The sequence below is a fragment of the Lissotriton vulgaris genome, unplaced genomic scaffold, assembly GCF_964263255.1.
Source record: "Lissotriton vulgaris unplaced genomic scaffold, aLisVul1.2 SCAFFOLD_1495, whole genome shotgun sequence".
Taxonomy (NCBI): Eukaryota; Metazoa; Chordata; class Amphibia; order Caudata; family Salamandridae; genus Lissotriton; species Lissotriton vulgaris.
The window spans coordinates 587,367-602,090 of record NW_028245809.1 but is presented as its reverse complement, the minus strand read 5'-3'; the positions used below and the strand labels follow the sequence as shown (position 1 = coordinate 602,090).

The window sequence follows — 14,724 nt, the reverse complement described above, 5'->3', positions numbered from 1 at the left end:
ACCTAGCACCTTGCCCAGGATGTGCATTGTTGCAGGCCCAGGAGAGATGATGGCTCTCTACCCAGGGGTCCAGCAACATGTCTGCTGTGTGAGCCTCTCAGACCAGACGTGGATTGTAGGTTAGGTTCAGGGGGCAACTAAGTTGCCCGCTGTCCTGCATTTAGCATTAAATCCGACACTGGCATCCTTGTGGGTTTAATGTGCTGTGAAGTTTGATACCAAACTTCTCAGACTTCAGTGTAGCCATCATGGTGCTGTGGAGTTCGTAATGACAACCTCCCAGCACCATATACTCTTAATGGCATCACTGCACTTACAGTGCCCAGGAATGGCCCTGGGTACTGTAGGGGCACAGAGATCATGCACCTGTGTCCACACCACTGGCACAGTGCACCCAGCTAGAGGGGTGACTGATGTATGCCAGGGCAGTGTGTTTGTGGGCATGGCACACAGGGATGTGTGGCATGTCGACTCTTTGTTTAATTCTGTACTAGGACACTCAGCCAGCTCAGGCAGTGTGTGTGTATGTGTGTCAGGGTACAGGGCCCCTAATTGTGGCACAATAAGTGCTGAAGCCCTAAGAGGTCTTCCCTGGTCACAATGCCCTGGGTACCCAAGGTACCATTTACCAGGGACTGACATGTGGACAGAGATGCCAATTGGGTTGGGTTTCTGGTGCAGGGGTGTCCTTTGATGCCGGATTCTTCTTACCGGAGCCGGCCGCGTTTGGGGGAGCCTCTGGATTCAGTCTGCAGGCGTCACAATGAAGTCCAAGAGGAGTCACCCAACGCTGGATTTGAGGTCAGGGTTGCTGGAGAGCCTGTTCTTGATCTGTACACCACCTGGACACTGGCTGGAGGCGTTGGGTGCAGAGTGGACAGGACTTGTGGTTTCTGAGAGCACCATAGTCCTTTAAGTAGATTTCTTGGGAACAGATCCACTGTCAACAAGACTTCTGGTCTTTATCAAAGAGCAGGCAGTCTTCCTCGAGAGAAGGCAGTCTTGCTAGAGTTCTGGAAGTTGCTGGCTGCAGGACAAGCATCGACTTCTTTTCCAGTGTCTTTGAAGCAGCGACAGGCCGGTAGAGCTGGGGCCAAGTCAGTAGGCGTCTTCAAGCTTCACTACACAGCGTTGTCTTCATCGGTAGGAACTAGTTTTCAGGTCTGGGGAGCCACCTAAATACTAAATTTAGGGGCGTTTTAAGGAAGTAGCAGGTAGGGCAAATGGGCACCTTACCTTGGGGGACAACACCTTCAAATATCTGTCATTTCACTAACACCCCACACTGCACTCTCAGAAAAATACCAGCTCCGCTGTAATCAGGCGTCGAAGCACATCCGGGACACATTAGGTGTCACTGGGTGGGTCCCATGATGAAGCATGCCACCAACTAGGTTGGTGGGTGAGGGCTTCATGAACACACCAACCAGGTGCCCCCTGACAAAACTAGTCCGAGTCCATATTTAATAGTCATATAAAGCTAGTTTTCTTTGATGATACATATAAACCGGGGACACGGACTAGCTATCTAGTCCTGTCTCTCTCTCTTGATACGTGCATACATTTGAGATAGTAGACATGTCCAATGATGGAGCCTAAGATTTAGCATAGCCAGCCCACCCCTCTCCCGGGATAGTGACATCAGTTTTATGGAGCGTCTGACCCTGCCAAACTGCCATATGAACCTTAGAAAAATGGATTCAAGATTTTTGATCACTCTTTCTTCTAAGAGAAGAGGTATAGCCCGGAACAAGTACAACACTTTGGGGAACATGGTCATTTTTACCACGTTAACCCTCCCAATCAGGGGGCTGAATGATATTCAATGCAGAATTAAATACTGTAAGATGAACACATTTCACAAAATGCAAGCATAGACCAAATTCACTTGAAATATTGTACCAAAATCATTATTACAAATGTACAAAGCACAGTCTGAAAAAAAGGAAAGAGAAAAATATATTGCATAAACCTTACGTACATTATGATCAGACGTTCTCAAACAAACGAAACTATCAGTACTGAACTGTGGAGAGCTCCCCCAAAGACACAAGGGATTCTCATCACAATCCAAGTCAGCTGGAACAGAAATTCAGCTGTCAGAGACTAGAAAGATCCAGCCGTCCTTACCTTAAGCAGGTGAGACCCTTTGCGGGGCCCCAAGCCACACACATACTGGATAAGTGTCTGGGTGTAAGGGTGAGCAATGGCACGGTTGACATCCACTCCCACCTCACTGACACGGTTTATGAATTCACAGTAGAGAGCATCCAGGAGTTCCTCCTTTGTGACATGTTCCTAGGACAGGGGAAAAGGGGTAGCAGGTTTAGAAGTGAAACTAGTCCAGCCGGACAACTATCTATAAAGAAGAGTAAACTGGAGGCATCAAAGACAATTAATATTTTTATCACTTCTGGAATAAATTCCTTTGAAAGTGGATTGGCAGAATAGTATTGAAAAAGATTGTAATGACGCAAGTTTAGATGAATGCAAAAACAACAATTGATGGACGGAATGTTGCACAAAGGCAAAACATTCACCCCCAGTCACCGATCTGGCTGTAATCCATCGTAATTTTGCTCACCACACCATCCCAGTTCAGACATCTTTTTTTTGCTGTTCATCCTATGTGGGAAGGGTATGCCCAGACGTGGGTCCCGTGCTCACTACGCCACTGGAGTCAAGCTTTCCTGGCTGAAGACGGCTGATAGCCAGAAACTGGTCCTGGGATGCTTGATTCCGGTCCAGGGAAGACATGACTTGGCAGTTCAGGCATGACTGTTCCCATGATGCACAGGGTCAAGACTGATTTGCATATGGCCATGTTTGAACTGGGGTGGCTTGGTGAGCAAAATAACAATGGATTAAACCCAGATCTGTTACTGGAGGTGAATGTTTTGCCATTGTGCAACATTCCGTCCATCATCTTGTGTGTTTTGCAAGTTTAGATGAAAGTACTACATCCAACTGAAGCAGATGAGCCTGAAACGAAAATTACTCATGTAGAATGATTACATTTTTGTTAATTTTTTTATAGCAGTATTTTTACTTCAGACTACTAAAAATGCACTGGCAAAATACAGTTTTTAACTGGTACCAACGGAGAGAAGTGAGCAGGTCTACATAAGTAATTAATGCCAACACATTCAAGAAGCCTAATCATTTATTTCACAAAACGTAGGAAAGTAGTTTTCCGTTCTAGAGATTCTACTTGAAACTCTACTCTCTCACACTTTGCTTCGACCCAAAACTGCTTTCCTCATCTTTCTAGTTATTTGATGCCAACCTCAGTGTGCAAATTCTCCAGTGCTTTAACAGATGCAATAGAAGTTCTAAAAAACGCTAAAAATGTTAGAATTGTTTCAAGATTTTAGGGTGCTGTCTGCCACTTACGTTTTAACACCTAGTGTTCCAGTTATGTAGTAGTTTCAAGGAAACCCATATGCTGCACTGTAGCAGATACATAGTTTTAAGTTACAGACTAAAAGGTCCTGTCTTTACTACTATGATAAAAAACAGGGTTTTTCAATGTGATACGACCCCTGGCACTCTACGTTACCTGTAAAAGCGATAACATAGTGGGCCACTCCTATTTCATCACATCCCACATATTTAAAAATCTATCAGTGGTTGTCTTATTTGGACAAAGCAGAGTGTGCAGACATGCTCGTCTTTCTAAATATACCAGCTGATGTGTACAGCGCCTTTGCTATTAACCGAAAAACATCCAAGAAACTAAAAGGCATGCGTTCTCAGCAATGTGTGAAACCAGGTCTGCATCCTTGTTTTCTTCTGAGCTCACTATGGGCTGCTACTGAATGGTGTTGGTGCTAATTTATGATGTTTTTAAAACAAAGTATAGAGCGACTGTCTGAAAGGAGTGCAGTTAGTATGTAATCAGTGCTTGGGGTTACCTGCAGAGGATGAAGTTTCAAACACATGATATCTTCATCAGCACCGCAAACTGCAGAAAATTCAAGCAAAGGGTCCTGAATACGCCGAGCGATGGAAATTGCCTGGCGTAATATTGGTGGGTAATCACGGAACTCCGTCTGTAATTGGGGATGGAAGTACAACACAAAGTCAGATATCATACAAGAACATACAAAATATCAGAACTTAAAAAAGAAATAGCGGGCTAAACAATTTGTCACACATGATATTCACTAAATATAGTTTAAAAGGCTGCTATCCGTTTTGCAATGGAACTAGCCAACCACGTTCATTTCTCCTAATATTTTATGTCAGCTACAAATTCTAGACCAATTAAAATACACTATGACTGTCCATCACTTCTTGAGGGTGCTCAACGAAGAGCAAAAGATGCAAAATAGTATTTGGATTGCTACCACATTTTATACAGAGTATTTTATAAATAATACTTTTGAACCTATAACATTGAAAAGCACTGGATGACTTTTCCTAACAAGAAATTGATAAAGGATTGTACGACACTGCATAAATCCCTGCAGGCTGGTCAGAAATAGCTTCAGATAAAAGTGCTATTCTAAATGCAGAAAATGAACATACCTCCGATTTCTTACTGTTCATGTAGAGGTGAGCCAACTCATTGTCGACCAACTCCACCCCGATTGAAGAAATCTGCTGACCCTGATCCAGCTCCTGCACGATTCGTTTTACATCCTCTATCATCATTAGGGCATCGCTGCAGGCAATAAGTTGCAGAAAAAGAGAGAAATGATCAGCTGACACACTTACTTAGCTGATGACGGGTAGAGAGCCTGCTCCCATCAAACCTATGGTAGCTTTACATCTTGGGAAGCTTATTGGGACAGAATACAAAATTCCAATGACAATAAAAAGTAAAAGTAAATAGAACACTGGAAGTGACCACTAAGGTCAGAGCACAACATTATAACAAAGGATTAATGAAAGTAAAAGAATGCACAATAAGAGGCCACTGCAGAACGTATTGTATTTGCATTTATATAGCGCTTACTACCCCTGACAAGGCGTCAAATTGCTTTTTCGGTGAGTAGCAGGCTACTCCAGAACCCATAAAGAATTAGTGGTGAATTAGTATAGTGAAAATATGAAAGTAATTTGAGTGGTGGATAGGTTAGTCAGTTATTTAGATTGAGTAGGATGGCAAAAGGGTAGAAGAGTTCAAAAGGTTAGCATTTGTATAGGGCTTGCTACCCCTGATGAGGTGTTGGAAGTGCTTTTTAGGCGAGTAGCACGCTGCTCCGGTACCCATAAGGATTAGTGGTGAATTAGTATAGTGAAATATGAAATTAATTTGAGTGGTGGACATGTTAGTCTGTTATATGGATTGAAAAGGATAGTGGAGGGATAGAAGGGAAGGTTTTTGTGTGTTTTCTTTGGAGCTCATAGCAGTAGGAGGAGGTTTGGGATGAGTAAAAAGGAGGTGGAAGCGGATGAGTAGGAGGGGAAAGAATCAGAGTGTGTTTAGAAAGGCTTGTTTTGGGGGATCGGAATAGTAAAAAGAGGTATGAGATGATACAAGGAGGGGTGGATTAGGGAAGAGTCTCGAAAGGGTTATTTGGGGGATCATAGTAGTGGTATGTGGTTTGGGATGAATGGGAGCATGGAGGAAATGGATACATTGATAGAGGTATAGGGTTGGTGAGTGGAGGACACTTATGCCAGTGAGAAAGGATTTATAAGGACCTGGGAGAAAAGCCAGTCAGTTTCTGTCAAAGCAAAACATTTCGTAAAAATGAAGGGCATAGGATACATCTTTGATAGCCAGAAAGTGTGTTAAAGCAGATGCTGCAGACAGGAAAAGTCAACTACTGTGGCATTCCTGAGTTGATTAGGGCTGAAGCATCCAGAACATATAGGCCTTGAGCACACAAGCAATTAAAAATAATAATGTTTTTCTGATGGCAGAGCAACAGAGCTAGAGTTACACAAATATCTATGTGACTACTCCAATAGTAACATAGGAAAGGCACAACTCAGTGGAGTGTACACCAAGACCCTTGACAAAATTCAACCACATCTGTGCAGGATTCCATTTATCTCAAAAGGGGATTGCCTGAATCATGTCGAAAGAACTTAGGCATACAACGGAAATAACGTTTCGTCAAGTATATATTATATCTTTATTACACCCAATAAAGCTTCTCATTATTAGTGTCAAACATTTTCTAAAGAACTTACAAATTAAAATAATTAAGAACTCTAATATCTTCTCTACCAAGTTAAAAAAAAAACAATAAAGAAATCAAAAAGGCATCTTATTCAAAATTCAAAGTTAAATCATCAAGAACATCTTTCTCTCATTTATCCTTAAGATCGTTTTTAAAATTTGCAGTCCTTTAAATATACACCATAGCTTTATTGGGTGTTGTCAAGATTTAATAATCTAACCATAAAAGAACAGGTATTACAGTCATGCAGGATCAATGCCTCCAGTGTTCTGAAGAAACTGAAAACTAAGCATTCACACAGAGGCATTTGGTATAGAGTGGATGTAAACAATAAAAACAAAGAGGACAACTAAGATGCTTGTGTCTGGAAGTCAGTCTAACACAATACTTTAACAGCAGCTTTTGAGGCCACCTGCCTTTCTTATCAGTCGGTGAACCCATTAAGAATACTAGATCCTAAATACCCCTTTTCTGGTTCCCCCATCATATTTTAAAGCAGTAGAAGCGGAAGTGAACCCCCTCCTATGGAACGGAAATCCGGCCCGTATACCCATGACTAAATTGATCAAAGGATGATGAGACGGAGGCATTGCCCTTCCGAACACACAAACATTACTGCGCCTCACAGCTTATCAGGTTCCCCCATCTTGACTAAGATGGAGAGCATCAAAACCTCTGGGTTTTCTGATGAAGATTTCGCTAAAATGATTGGCCTTGCAGGAGGCAGTGATAAACAGTTTACCCTCTCCAAGGGATCAGAAGGTGAATGGACCAAACTTCTTAGCCTAAAGAAAAAGTCCAAGCGCACTAAACTCCATGCGCACTTTATGTTAGATTACTTGAAGGCAGGAACCATCCCAATAGGATTGAGTGTTCGTAAAATCCCTGGGCTGTTTGTTGAGATCTGCCAATTCCTGGAGAAGTGGGCGTTAATATCAAACAGATGCTCCAGGGATTGGATGATGCTCCTCATTGAGACAGCTGGGGAAGTGTTAGCCATCCTGAATAAAGTAATCGAGGCCCTTGAGGAAAAACACAAACAGTCGAAATAGGCAAAAAGAAACTGGAAGAAATATCGGCAGAACTGGATTCATTTTCGGATTACCTTCTAAAAATATAGACTGAAAAATTCAGAAAGGATATTCGTATGTTTACCCAGGAGCTGGCATATCCCTATTTGGCCGCTACTTTCTATACGAGTGCGGGCGATTCCAACCCCCGGAGTGGTGCCCCTAAATGGGGCAACCAGCGAGTTACTACTTTCTTTTGACACCACAGACTCGGGCGGTGAGGGATCGACAGACATCCTTTGAAAGAACTGCAGTGCCGAATCTTTTTTTAGGCAACCGCAGACGAATTTTCGCCCAAGGACCCGGACCCCCCAACAGAGGAATTACCATGAGGGCCTCAGATTTTCGTAGCCGTTGTGTACTGGGACACCATCTGTGCTGTAGGCTGAGCTTTCCCCGGGGAGGTGGGTGGGCGCATGGAAATCTATGAAAGTTACCAATACTGGGGAACTAAAGTTACAGGTAAGTAACTTGTTTTCTTACCCCAGTATTGGAACTTTCATAGATTCCCATGCTTTGTATCAGAGTAGCAATATAATCACATTTGCATTGCGAATAAAGCAATAAAGAATATGACAGTAGATACAAAATGTGAAAAATGGAAGGTGGGAAGAAAGGAAAGCTCACCATTAGTGGAAGAGGTTCCTCAGGACAGCCTGTCCTACTGCTGCATCCTCCTGTTGCAGAGATTCCAAGCAGTAGTGCTTGGTAAAGGTGTGGACGCTGCTCCAGGTTGCAGCTCTGCAGATATCCTTAATTTGCACCCCTGCGAAGAGTGCTGTGGAGGAAGCCACAGATCTTGTGGAATGCGCTCGTATCTTATCTTTCCAGTCAGAGGTTTACCAGCAGTCCTGTGACAATGTAATATAGCGCTTGTGATCCACCTTGAAACACCCTGTTTGGATAGTGGAAGGCCTTTACTCGGTCCTCCGAAGGCCACAAACAGTTGAGTAGATTTTCGAAAATCCTTAGTACGTTGCAAGTAAAACTTCAAGCATCGTTGCACATCCAAAGAATGCAATGCTTTTTCCGCTGGTGTGGAAGGCTGAGGAATTTTTTTTTCAGAATGACCGGTTCATTCAAATGGAAATCCGAGGGAACCTTTGGCATGAACCTAGGGTTAGTCCTCATGATGACAGTGTTCCTCTTGAATTGAAGGAAAGGTTCTTGAATGGTCAAGGCCTGTAACTCCCCTACACGCCGAGCCGACGTGAGAGAAGAGCCAATTTCCACGAAAGGTATTTGATGTCAGAACGATGGACTGGTTCAAAAGGGTCCTTCATGAGCTGAGAAAGGACCAGATTTAAATGCCATGTTGGAGGAGGCGGTCTCACCGGTGGATAGACCCTGAACAGGCCCTTAAGAAATTGTTTGATTATTCTCGAAGACCATAATGAAGGCCCAGATTCTGTCCTTCTGAATCGTGACAAAGCAGCCAAATGGACCTTAATTGATGAATGGGCTAGACCAGACTTGGCCAAGGACAGTAGGTAAGGGAGGACCTGATGAGGTTTGGAATTGAATGGATCAATGTGTTGCTGTCGACACCAACAACAGAACCTTTTCCACTTAAGGCGGTAAGTTTTGTTAGTTGAAGGGGCCCTTGCTTGGGACAAAACTTCTCTAACCTCGTTTGATAATGGCAGGTTCATAAATTCTCGCTGCTCAGGAGCCATGCAGTCAGGTGTAACGACTGAGGGTCTGGATGCAAAATCTGTCCCTCGGACATCGTGAGAAGATCCGGCAGAATTCGTAGAGGGAAGGGAGGAGCAATCGACATCAGATGGAGCTCGGTGAACCAGAACTGTCTCGGCCAAGCCGGGGCTATCAGGATCATCCTGCACGGTTCCACCTTGAGTTTCCTGATTAGCCGTGGTATCAGAGGAATGGGAGGAAAAGCGTAGACAAATGTCTTCGAACAGGCTATCGAAAGGGCATTTCCCAGAGAATTTGGATGGGGAAGCCTGCTTGCGTAAGACCGGCATTTCTTGTTGGTCGGGGTGGCAAACAGGTCGATGTCCGGTCTTCCCCACCGGCTGAAGACTTGTTCCAAGACTTCCTGATTCAACTCCCATTCGTGGCTGACCGAGGATGACCTGCTCAGTCTGTCGGCGTTTTCGTTGAGGACGCCAGGCAAGTGTTCTGCCATCAGAGACATTTTGTGTTGGATCGCCCATTCCCAAACCTGCTGGGCCTCTTGTGACAATGGGCGCGATCTGGTCCCTCCTTCCTTGTTCACATAGTGCATGGCTGTGGTGTTGTCCGTCCTGATCAGCACTTGTGAACCTTCCAGGCGAGGAAGAAACGCTTGCAGAGCCAGACGTATCGCCCTGAGTTCTAATAGGTTGATGTGGAGGCGTTTTTCCTGGGGTGACCAATGACCACTGACATGTAGGTCCTGCAGCACTGCTCCCCAACCCTCCAACGACGCGTCCGTCGTTATCACTTGTGGAGACGGGTCGCTTGCGAAGGATAGGCCTTGGGACAAGTTGTCTTGGTCTGTCCACCACAGGGCCGCATTCTTCATCTCCGGAGTGATAGTCACTCTGTCGTCGAATGAACCGTGGACTTGCCGCCATTGATTGTCCAGTTGTTCCTGCAAGGGACGCATTCTCTGTCAGCAATGAGGGATCAGTGGAATACACGATGATATTACTCCCAGCAGAGACTTGTAGCGGCGAACTGAAAGAGACTTTTTTGTTTGTAAGTCTTGGGCCATCGTCTGTAACTTTTGCCTCCTTTCCAGAGTAGGAAAAGCTCGTGAAAGCCTTGAGTCCAAGATGGCTCCCAGAAACCGGGCTCTTCTGGACGGGATCTGGCAAGATTTCTCGTCGTTTAGAGTGAGACCCAGGTTTTGGAATAAATTGGTACATGCCTGAACCGCTTGTATTGCTGCCTCTCTGGACGGAGCTTTCAGTAACCAGTCATCCAGATAGGGGAAGACTTGAAATTTGTGCCTCCGCAGGAAAGCTGCTACTGGAGCCAGCACTTTCGTGAATATTCTTGGGGCTGAGCGGAGTCCAAAGGGTAAAACCCTGTATTGGTAATGGCTCTTGGCTACTGTGAATCGCAGAAACCTTCTGTGCGCTGGGTGAATCGGAACGTGAAAATAGGCATCTTGGAGATCGAGTGTGGCCATGTAATCCCCTAGGGTTGATCAGCTTCAAGATGTCCAGGAGGGACACCATCCTGAAGGACAGAGAAATGAGATAGGTGTTTAGCCCCCTGAGGTCTAAAATGGGGCGCCACTTGTCGAGCGTTTTCTTCACCAGGAAGAACCTGGAATAAAATCCCTGGCCTCTTTGGTTCGATGGAACTGGCTCTATCGCCCCTTGTCGGAGCATTTGTTGAACTTCGAGCCGAAGGAGACGCTGGTGTTTTGAAGGAGTGGCTGCCGGGGGCTTGGGTGGCGGAACTTGAGTGAACTCTAAGGTATGCCCTTTCCGAATGATGTTGAGCACCCAACGGTCCGATGTTATTAGGGACCAGTTGTGAAGGTATTTGTTGACCCTGCCTCCAACTGATGACTTCCTGGAGGAGGGTCCAGTAGGAAGAGCCAGGAGGCCGCTATTGGCGCTTGGACGAATCTCGTCCTCGCGCCCCCTGCTTTCCTTTACCGTAAGGCCTGGAGTAGCTGGAAGACTGGCCCTGCCGCTGCTGGTAAGATTGGCGGTGTTGCTGGGAACTGGATCCTGTGTTGGAATAACGTTGTTGTTGGAAGGATCCTCTATAAGTACCACCCCTGCCTCTAGAGCCCTTGAAGGGAGACTTCCTGTACTGAAGTGTTCCTAAAGACTTAGCGGTCTCTGTGTCTTTCTTAATATCTTGCAGGGTGTCGTCAATGAGTTTGCCGAATAGAGCTTCTCCATCAAAGGGGAGATCCAATACTTTATTCTGGACCTCAGGTCGGAACCAAGTAGCTTTAAGCCACCCTTGGCGACGGAGCACTGCTGCTCCAGCCAGCGAACAAAATGCAGTAGTCGCAATATCCATTGCACAATCGATGATTTCCATCGACGTCGCTTCTCCCTCCTGCAAAACCTTCTTTGCCTCCGACAGATTCAGGAGGCAACTGGTCAAGGTACGGGGCGACATCGCACCAGAGTTGACGGTCGTACCTACCCAGGATCGCTAAGGCATTAGCTGCTCGCACCAGCAAACTTGCCATCGCTGAGAATCTTTTTCCCACGTTATCTAACCTCCGTCCTTCCTTGTCCGGAGTTGTCAGCGGTGCTGAAGGGTTGCGCGATTTTCTCTGCGCTGCCTGCGAGATCACAGAGTCCGGTCTCGGATGACCTGTCAAGGCCGCTGGGGCATCATCGGTCGCTTTGTACTTTTTCTCGAGACGCGGTAGCACCGGCACCACCGTCGCCGGGTGTGTCATGGTCTTTATGCCCTCTTTCCATAGGTGATCCACGATTGGAATAGACCTGGCAGTTTTTCGAAAGGGTTCCTTAAAGTCATATAAGAAACAATCTGTGGTGACTTTAGGCATTGCTAACTTAAATCTTGCCGCCGCTCTCTCCATTAGCTGATGGAAACCTCCAATATCCGCTGGCAGGGAGTCCGCCGGGTCTGGATTTGGTGATGCGGGATTGTCAATAACGTACTCATCATATTCCGTGTCGGGATTAGAGACGTGATCCGACTGCTGATCCTCATCCGAGGATTCATCAACATCATGTGATCCTGGTAATCCAGAGGAATCCTGAGGAACAGCTGCTTGAGGCTGTGGAGAGGTTGGAGCCGAGAAAGTAGGTGGCACCAATGACGCCTGAACCCATGAAGGTGTAGCAGGCGTTGATGTATTTGGCAAAGGTCTACTGGCCTTAGCTTTATAGTCCTGTAGCATCCTATGTAGATCCTGCAGGAAAGATGTTGGCACTGCAACCATTTCCTGGTCAGTTTGCTGCTGTTGCTGTTGACTATGACCATGTTCCTCGTGGGTGTATTCGCCCTCTGAGTCATTGTCCTGGCATTTGACAAACAGTTGTGAAGGACTATTGGCATAGCTATATGCATCTTGGTCATCTTCCTCTGATTGTCCCTCTTGAAGGAGCATTGTTGGCAACAGAGGGGACACTGTCCTTGGAGAGGTCATCTCCGGCGTGATCCGCGTCACAGAAATGGTGATTCGCTTTTCTGTGGACAAGATCGTGGGATCAGTCGTCGACGGTTGTATATACGCCGTGGAGATAGGGGTCGTGGACGTCGTCGACGACGAAACTGTCGACACACCAGCCGTCGTCATAGTCACTGTAGTAGTCGTCGACGCCCTCGTCGACGAGACCGCAGTCGTCGACACCGTCGTCATCACCGTCGACGGGACTCTCGTCGTCGACGGAGCTTTCGACGTCGACGGGGCCTTCGTCGTCGACTGAGTCTTCGACGTCGACGGGGCCTTCGTCGTCGACTGGACCTTGGGCGTCGACGGGGCTTTCGTCGTCGACGGCTCCTTCGTCGACACCTGTGAAGCTGGTACCTTCGTCGTCGGCGTCTTTAGCCTCTCCGTCGACGGTGAGGCCTCCGCCGTCGACGGTCTCGACGTCGACGAACCTCCAGTCAACGGAGCCTTCATGTTCTAGTCGACGGGCCTCCCGCTGTCGACGTCTTCGTCGTCGAGGGCTTAGAAGTCCTCTCAGAAGACTGGCCTGAAGGTGTTTTGAAGGCTGTGGAAGTCTTCGCACCTGTAGACAGCGTAGAAGGTCCATCCCTCTCCTTTACACTTCCGTGAGGAGATTTGCTGGGACCTGGGCTCTCAGACTCACTGGGGGTCTTTTTTGAGGCCTTAGAAGATCTTCCCACAGAAGTAGAAGGGGAACCCCTACCCCTTTTCACTGACCTTCTAGTAGAAGCCATCGATCCCGCATCCTCACTGTCACTGGAGACAGTATCCTTCCTTGATTTAAGCTTCTGCAGCCATGTCAGGAGCCTACCCTCTCGGTCCCGGAGGGTCTTAGCAGAAAAAGAGCGACAGATGGAACAGGCAGCCGCCTGGTGGTCAAGATAGAGGCAATAAATGCAGTCCTTATGCTTATCCTCCACAAAAAGCCTTTTCTTGCCACAGGAGGAACAAGGCTTGCAAAGCGCCTTTTTCTTCTCAATTTCCGACATCCTGGAATCCTGAAGAGAATATGAAAGATTCTGAAGAAAATCCTGTAGAAAAAACCTGAAGAAATCCTTTAAAAGAGTAGAAGTTGAGCAGAGCTCAAAGGAGACTCCCTAGCACAACGTGCGGTAGAACATCTGAGGCTCTGAGGTTCCTTCAGGAAGGTTCTAAGTGGTGAGGCACTTCTGATTGGCCGAGGCCAAAGTTTGGTCTCTTTTACACAAAGAGGGTGATATGCTACAAAAGGGAATGAGGCCTAGGCCTTTTTCCATTGTCTTTTGTACCTACAGCTATGGTATTTTTGTTACCGAGACTCCCATTCCGACGACGGGGAATGATACAAAGCATGGGAATCTATGAAAGTTCCAATACTGGGGTAACACACCGAGCGTGGATCGAGGATAGAACACCCCCGCAGGCGCCTGGGCGCAGAGGTGAGCCAGGAACCGGGAGACGACGGGGCGGGCGGCACTCATCAGCCGCCTCTGCCTGCCCGGGTCCTGGAATATTGTTTATTTATTTTATTTATTTTTAAAGTTTTATATAGCGCAAACAAGATCTTCGCAGATATCAGAGCGCTTTACATAGAAGGGTACATGAGGGAACATAGTCAAACAAGTAAATCAATAGATCACACAGTACAAATAGTACAATTAAGTGACTGCAAAGCCAATCATGTGAGTAATAAGACAACTCAAACAAATAAGTAGAGGGGTCAAACATGTAGTACAGATCGGTGCAGGGTGTTAATAGGGTTCAAGATAGTAGTTCAAGTATATTTAGCCATGAGGATAGCTTTTACTTCTTTTTTAAAGAGTGTAGTGGAGGAGATAAGCCTGGTTTCGGGAGGGAGTGAGTTCCAAATCCTAGGCGCCATTCCTGAGAAGGAGCGCTTGTATGTTTTTTCCTTCTGGAATCTTCGTGGTTTCAGCAGAAGATTGTTTGTGCCTCTCGTGTTTCTAATTCCCCCAGAGATTGTCAATTTCTGAGCGAGGTAGCCGGGTGAGTTTAGGTGTACCGCCTTGTGTGTCATGCAGGCGATTTTCAGATGTATTCTGGCTTCAAAAGGCAGCCAATTCAGGGATTTCAAGTCAGGGGTAATGTGGGAGTGCTTTTTTGACCCAGGGATGAGTCTTGCTGCAGCATTTAGAGAAGCTTTTAGTGGTGCAGTTGTAGTTAGGGGGAGTCCGCAGAGGGCGGTGCTGCCGTATTCAATTCGTGGGATGACTAGTGCTTGTACTGCAGTTTGGAAGTCTTTGGCTGGGAGGTAGGGTTTAAGTTTCCTCAGAGTATTGATCTGGAAGTTCGCTCCCTTTGTTGCCTTGCTGATATGTTGCTGCATGTTGAGATTGGTGTCGAGTGTTATGCCTAAAGATTTTGCTGAGTCCACGATGGTGGGTTGGACATT

At 46.3% G+C, this 14,724-nt stretch overlaps 1 protein-coding gene across 1 annotated transcript in view; it reads right to left on the bottom strand.

The window, feature by feature from the left end:
- Positions 1-861: 861 nt before the first annotated feature.
- Positions 862-14,724, bottom strand: part of LOC147666286 (transcription elongation factor SPT6-like) — a gene marked incomplete at its 5' end in the record, with an annotated part of 590,122 nt that continues 576,259 nt past the window's right edge. The window contains 3 exons of the mRNA XM_086949158.1: positions 862-2,298; positions 3,915-4,052; positions 4,531-4,666. Of these exons, the coding sequence (XP_086805284.1) occupies positions 2,107-2,298; positions 3,915-4,052; positions 4,531-4,666 (466 nt within the window). The remainder of the gene's footprint in view (positions 2,299-3,914; positions 4,053-4,530; positions 4,667-14,724) is intronic.